Source organism: Dipodomys spectabilis, unplaced genomic scaffold (assembly GCF_019054845.1).
Source record: "Dipodomys spectabilis isolate Male_0828 unplaced genomic scaffold, ASM1905484v1 ptg000176l, whole genome shotgun sequence".
Classification (NCBI taxonomy): Eukaryota; Metazoa; Chordata; class Mammalia; order Rodentia; family Heteromyidae; genus Dipodomys; species Dipodomys spectabilis.
In genome coordinates this window covers 3136927-3144253 of record NW_024870853.1, presented here as the reverse complement: position 1 = coordinate 3144253, position 7327 = coordinate 3136927, and the positions used below count along the sequence as shown (strand labels likewise).

At 44.2% G+C, this 7327-nt stretch overlaps 1 protein-coding gene across 1 annotated transcript; it reads left to right on the top strand.

The window, feature by feature from the left end:
* The first annotated feature begins 1125 nt into the window (after positions 1-1125).
* On the top strand, positions 1126-7299 carry Dgat2l6 (diacylglycerol O-acyltransferase 2 like 6). The gene is made up of 6 exons (XM_042694883.1): positions 1126-1261; positions 1584-1654; positions 2018-2222; positions 4385-4559; positions 6543-6754; positions 7095-7299. The coding sequence occupies exons 1-6, from the start codon at positions 1126-1128 to the stop codon at positions 7247-7249; spliced, it is 954 nt and encodes a 317-aa protein (XP_042550817.1). The 3' UTR covers positions 7250-7299.
* Positions 7300-7327: the final 28 nt, after the last annotated feature.

Below are 7327 nucleotides of genomic sequence, written 5' to 3'. Positions count from 1 at the left end.
AAGGTGTGGCCACATCATATTCAGATGTGACCTCAGCGGATGCAGATGTTGACCTCTTCCAGGTGCCAGTTGCCTAGGTAACGCAGGTACTAGGCAGAGACTTTGCTGCGAGGAGGGTGGAGTCTGCTGGCCATCCAGGAGCAGACCTTACACTTAGCCTTTCTCTTTCATAAACAGATTTTAAAATAGAGTTTAGAACTGAGGATGTAGCTCAGTACTTGTGTAGTAGACACAAGACCCTACGTTTCATCCCCAGCATGGGAAAAATAAATAAAAATAAAAATGGAATCCAATTCCCAGGGCTGTACTATTTATTCTGTTTGCATCACACAGCATGCAGAGTCCCTTTACTAACAGAGATACGTTTTTCTCCTTCTGAACTTCTGTAACATTTTGAAAGGGACAAAATAGAACCATAGCAAAGCAGTTTCTAATCCATGTTTTCTTCTCAGCATCAAACAGCCTGCACATTATAGGCAAGCCATCTCCCCTTGGAATATATGAATCTAGCAGTTCAACAAACAAGGGCTGCGTTTTTAGAAACGATTTCCTGAGATTCCAGAATGGGGATAATCAGCCCAAAGTGCTGCCCTTTCACTTGCTAAGCTTTGCTGCCTTTTTATCCGACTTGAGGACTTGCGCTGAAAACTTCATGGGCCTTCTGTTTCCTCAGTTGAGATCTCAGTCAAGAGGGCCCAGAACTACTAGCAACCACTGGCTCCTGCCTGTATTCCTAGGTACTCAGGAATCTGAGATCTCAGGATTGAGATTCAAAGCCAACTCAAGCAGGAAACTCTGTGAGACTCTTATCTGTGATTAACCAGTGTAAAACAAAAAGTGGAGCTGTGAAAAAGCTAATAGCACATCCAGGCTTGCAATTCAAGCCCTAGTACTTCCACCATACAGACACACATGCACGCGTGTGCACATGCTCGTGCACACACACAGACACACTGACACAAAGGACCCAGATCAGAGGGTAACCCAGATCACCGCAGGGCTATTCAAGGGGTAAGAGAGGAGGAAAGAAGTACCCCACACCAGCTTTGCTCCACTCCTTCAGTGTAGAAGCACAGGAAAAATGGAGGTTATGAGAGGTGTGCCAAAAAATTTGGAAGGGACTGAATGGCATCAATCCACTGTGTCTCCTCAGGAGTTATTTCCCTTTTGGTTCTACCCTACTTGTTGTTCACTAAATACTGGCTCCTGCCTGTGCTGACCTATGCCTGGCTCTTCTATGATTGGAACACTCACAATCAAGGTAAGAGGGGGCACAATGGTGGTCCTATCTAACCACAGAGAAAAGGAGTTGAATGAAGGGCAAAAGACCAGACAAAGGTCTCTGCCAGGCTGCTTCAAAATATATAAGGGGTCAAGGGCTATGAGCAGTGTTCCTCTGATGCCTGGATAGTTTCCAGCCTTCATGGTTCCCAGAGGAACACAAGCTTCCTGTATATTGGGGGTTGGACTCAGTACTTAGGGCTCTGAGATTTGAGAAGGAGCCTGTTCCTGTAGCCTGAGGACCACAGACAGTAGAGGGACTGGCAATGGCCCATTTGCACTTCTCTTTTCTTCTCTTACAGGTGGTAGGCATTCAGCTTGGGCACGAAACTGGGCCGTTTGGAAATATTTCCAGAATTACTTCCCAATAAAGGTGATCGTCTTTCTTTTTGGTGCCCACCTTTCTTCAAGGTGCCTACCTTTTCCTTGGTCCTTGTTTCCCAGACTTTCTTTCCCTACTGAGCTCCATGATTTTAAAGGCTTTGGTGGCAATCAGTGAAGATCAAGCCCCAGAAGCATAATTCAGAGCAGAAACTTTAGATGGGCAGGTGGGGAATCTAATAGATAGTGTCTTTCCCACAGGGTCGATCCCAGGTCAGCCTCTTGATCTGGAAATCCTTTGACAAATGATGACAGTCCAATGAGCATAGATTTAGGAACTGCTTGCTGGGAAATGGGTCTATACATCCCATTATTCCTTCTTGGTCAATGCTCTGACTCAATCTTCCTCTGACAGCTGGTGAAGACCCATGACCTTTCTCCCAAACACAACTACATCATTGGCAACCACCCCCATGGCATTTTCTCTCATGGTGTTTTCATCAACTTTGCCACTGAGGCCACTGGTTTCTCCCAGATTTTCCCATCCATCACTCCCTTTTTATCAACCTTGAAGTGGATCTTATGGATCCCCCTAGTGCGAGACTATGTGATATCATTGGGTGAGTATATACAGATTCTATTCTGTAATCTACTTCAGCACTCCAGCCCAGATCAGCCCTGCAATCACTCCTTGCTAAAGTAGGACTTGGTAAAAAGTGATTTCCAAACACATAGGGTCAGTTTCAAGAGTATGTGTTGAGCATCAGGCTCTGCCAACGATCTAAGAGGCAGAGTCTACTTGGGAAGAAGAGGAGTTGCCTGAGAATTGCCAGTTCCAAGGAGTTGCCAGGATTCCTCTCAAGGTGAATCAGAGGGCCAAATTCAGGATCAAATTCAAAATGCAAAGCAAAAATCGAAAACCAAGTACTAAACACAAATGCAGGGCAAATCAGGCATGAAATGCCAGATTCTTTTCTGGGAAACCAGTTGACTTATTCTAACTGATGATTTATTGCCGCATCCTTTGTCCCAGGATATATTAAAGACAAAAGTCTTTTATACCAGCTAATCTATACAGTTTTTGTCTGTGACTATCTCCTGGAATCCTCTTCACCTTTGTAAAAGATGACAAAGAATAAAGGCTAGGTATCCTCAGAATCCTGAACAACTTCCTCATGCCAGGCTTCAAGCCATGGCACTGAGAGACATATCCTTCTGCTGGATGAATATTTGTCCTTCTAGACAACAGAAGACCACCAATGCCAAATATAAAAAGGTAAGATACAACCGGCTGGGCACCAGTGGTTCACGCCTGTAATCCTCAGAAGGTTGAAATCAGAGGATTGAGGTTCAAAACCAGCCCAAGCAGGAAAGTCTGTGAGACTCTAATCTACAATTAATCACCAGAAAACCGGAAGTGGCACTGTGGCTCAAGTGGTAGAGTGCTTGCCTTGAGCTGAAAAGCTCAGGGACAGCACCTGGGCCCAGAGTTCAAGACCCACGACTGACAAAAAAAAAGGTAAGATACATTTATCTGGTGGGTCCAGTGGGGCCACTAGAATCCCAGAGGCTGCTTTTGCTCTCCTCTAAAGTTGGCATGGACTTGGTGCAGGAGTCTCTCTCAATGGCTGGATCTTGGAGGCAATTTCTGCCATCTCAGTAGAGAAGGTGAGCAGAGGACAAAAATATGATTGTGTGTGTGTGTGTGTGTGTGTGTGTGTGTGTGTGTGTGTGTGTGCTTGCAAGTACTGGGGCTTGAGCTCAATAACTAAGCATTATCCTTTTTTGCTCAAAGTTGGTGCTCTACTATTTGAGTCACACCTGCACTTCCAGCTTTCTGGTTGTTAATTGGACAAGAGGCTGACTTACTTTCCTGCCCAAGCTCGCTTTGAATCAGGATCCTCATAAGTCAGCTTCTTTAGTAGCTAGGATTAGAGAAGCGTGCCACAAGCATTTGGCAAAAATGGTATTCTTTTTTATTCTTTTTTCTTTTTACATTTTATTGTCAAGGTGATATACAGAGGGGTTACAGTTACATTAGTAAGGTAGTAAGTACATTAAGCTTGTTACCCCTCCCTCAGTTTTCTCCCACTTTCCCTCTCCCTCACCTCCCCCAGTTGTACAGATCATTTCCAACATATTGTCTTATGAGTATTGCTGTTGTATTGATTCGCTTTGTCCTTTGTCTCACCATTTTGTTGTTCCCCTTCCCTTCCCTAATTCAGATAAATGTATATACAATACCCAGGGTACCAAAATCAAAGTGATTAAAAACTGTGTGAGTGCTGTTAAAAACAAGGTGTCCCTTATATGCCTTTGTTCAATGACATTGCAATCTAGCTTGGGCAGGGTCCCATATCTGCTTACAGTCTCCCAAACCACAGCAAATTGCTCTCTTTTGGCAGGTCACTTGTAGAGAGAAAACACGTTGGTGATGGCTCATCCTGATCAACCCCTAGAGGAGAAAACTCTAGAGGGTCTCCAGTGCTCTCAGTACAGACAGAATGGAAGATGACTACAGTACTCGGACAGAGAGGGAAGGGTGGGCTTAAAGTCTGAGGATCTGGAAGGTAGGAGGTTATAGTAGAAGTAGGCAGAGGAAATCAGTACATCTCTGCTATAGTAGCACAGATCTACAAGGCAAACAATTGTCCCTAAGGCACTCAGGCTAGGGCTAATCCCTGGTTTAGAGCCAAAGACATATCACCAAAATGAAGAGTTTGGAAGAACTTCTACAATGTTCAGATAAAGTTTATTCTACCACTTCGCTCTGATTTTACAGGTTTGTCTCCAGTAACTAAGTCATCTGTGACATACAAGCTGACCCACAATGGCTTAGGCAATGCTGTGGTCATTGTGGTAGGTGGAGCTGCGGAAGCCCTCTTGTGCTATCCAGGAAATACTACTCTCATTCTCAAAAATCGTAAAGGTTTTGTAAAGTTGGCACTGCAGACAGGGTATGTCTTGAAGTTCTGGGGCTCTCCCAGAAAAGCTTGTTAAAAGGTCCCTCCCTTCACCCTCTACCTCTCATGCTGTGCCTTAGGGGTGAGCACTTTTCTTCAAGTTGGTGAGGGAAGAGCAGAAAAAATGCCCCTTATTCTGGTAGATTGAGGATTCAGGAGGAGTGGGGCTTTGCTCTATCCACCTGTTCACTAAAAGGTCTTGAGAACCTCCCAAACATAAAGAAGGAAGTGGGTAGGTGCTGGGAGGATTGCAAGGATGAATGAGATCTGCCCCCAAAGAGAATACAATCTGGTTAGGAAAAAAATAGCACACATTCATTCAGAAGTTATCAAACAGCTACTGTATGTCATGCCTAAATATTGCAAGTAATAGAGACAAATAAGAAACAGTTCAATGTGGAAGACAGATACATGTACATAGCATTACAAAATAAATGTAGAACCCAACTACTTTCCACCTCAACTCGCATTCTTTGGTTCACACTTTAATCCTCACTCTCCAGGATTGTTAAAATACTGTGAATTGCCCTTCCTGTTTCTGCCTCCGCCTCTGAAAGTTTATTTCAATCACAAACAATAATTCTGTTAAATGTGAGTCAGGTCATGTCACTACTCACAATGCTCCAACGGCTCCTTACAAGGACCCTGAATTAGCTGGTTCTCAACCACTTCTCTGATCTCATCTCTCCCTCCTCTTACCCTTGCTCACTCATCACAGCTACACTACTCCTAACTGTTCCCAGCAAGCCATGCACTTTTGCCTTAGGGTCTTGCCTCTGCCTGGAATATAATTCCTCCAAGCAAGTGCTTGGTTCTTTCCTTTACCTCCTTCAAATCCAGAGCAGCTTTTTTCAATAAGGTCTTTTCTGACCACCACCCCACCCGATGTTTCTCTGTTGAACTTATTATCTTCTTACATAATATTTGGGTTTTATTTCACTCATTTATATGCTATGTTATTGATCATTGTCTGCTTGCTAAAAAAAAAAAAAATTAAGCCCCATGAATTCCACCGAGATCTTTTAAAAATCCATTGTGTTTCTCTGGGGTGTTTCATGAATGAAGTGTGATAAGGAGATTATATGAATGACCACTGGGGAAACCAAAGTAGAAGTTTCACAGGGGGTGATAGCTGCACTGTGAGTTGTAGTTTTAGTAGTTATTGCCAATCAACACAAAAGAGAGGACCTGTAACATATCCCATGTCACCCTAGGGAGTTTCAAACATGAATATGACACAATTCTCCCCTTTTGATCTGAGGAGTAGGTATATGCCTATGATTCAGGGCCAGGAAAGGATAAAGGCAGGAGAGAGGAGAGAAGGAAGCACTGGCTGACGGCTACCTCATCCACAGCAGCATCAGAGGGTAGAGATTTGAAGGTGGTCAAAGAAAATTTATTCAAGGGACAAAATCAGAACCGAGTTTGGAAAGACAAAATGGACTTTGTCATGTGAAGACAGGAGAGTTCTCCTGGCAGAGGGATCAGATATACAGACAGATGGGAGAGATCTTAGCATACGTACCATGGTTAAACAGGTTGTGAGAGGGGAAAGGGGCAGCTGGTGGCATGGGGAAGGCTAGAGCACAAAGACCACGCTAAGCAACAAGGAGCATGGTGGGGAGCGCTGGAAGGGCATTCAAGTGAAAAGTAATGTGTCTACACAGAATTTTAGGAAGCTCACTCTAGAAGCTGAGCACATTAAAGTTACTTAAGTTTCCTGAAATTAGTTTTTTTCCCATGGTAAGGCCAAGGAAGAGCAGCTCCTCTCAGAATTCAGGTGGGAGGATAGAACTTGGAAGGAATAGGACCTGTGGCTAGAGATGATTAGGTGCTTGTGATCTTGTTCTGAAATAGAGAGGTGGATAAGTTACCCACCTCAGAGAGAGTTTTGTGGGGCAGGTGGGTGTGAGGGGATATGTTTGCCTTGAAAAGGTTTATGTCCTGGGGGAGTTCATGTGTTGCTTCTCTTTGCAGGGCGTTCCTTGTCCCTTCCTATTCCTTTGGGGAGAATGAGATTTACAAACAAGAGACCTTCCCTGAAGGCACTTGGTTACGGCTGTTTCAAACGAGCTACCAGAGAATAAGCAAGATTATATTAGGTTTAAACCTATGTACCTTCCATGGCCGAGGACTCACTCGTGGATCCTGGGGTTTACTGCCTTTCAATGGACCAATTACCACTGTTGGTGAGCTTTCCCACTTCCCTGGCTCTTGATTCCTCATCCCAACTCAACCTCTATTCTCATGCAGAACTGGCTCACAGCAGGAGTGCAAAGGGAATTCCAGTAGGTAGAGTTGAAAACAGAGTGGAGAGTGCCACTAAAAACATAATCATTGTGACTATTCACAGATGGGGCAGAGTCCAACAGCTGTCACATTAGTATCATTAGTATGAAGGCCAGGATGGAACTGGAGCAGGGAGAAAAATGAAGGAAGGATAAAGGCTGGTCAGTGGCTTCCAGTGAGCTATAGGTAGTGCAAATCATGGTGAGAACTCTAATGTTTGTCTCTTATTCTTCTCCATAGTTGGGGAGCCCCTGCCAGTCCCCAAGATTGACAATCCCAGCAAGGACACCGTGGACAAGTACCATTCACTATACATCAGTGCTCTGCGCAAATTGTTTGACCAATATAAAGTTGAATATGGCCTCTCTGAAACCCAAGAGCTGAATGTCATATAACAAGAACCACTTACTCTATTACTAAACCCACAAATCCATGAGGGAACTGATTGAAGACAGGGGAAGGAATACTGGGGG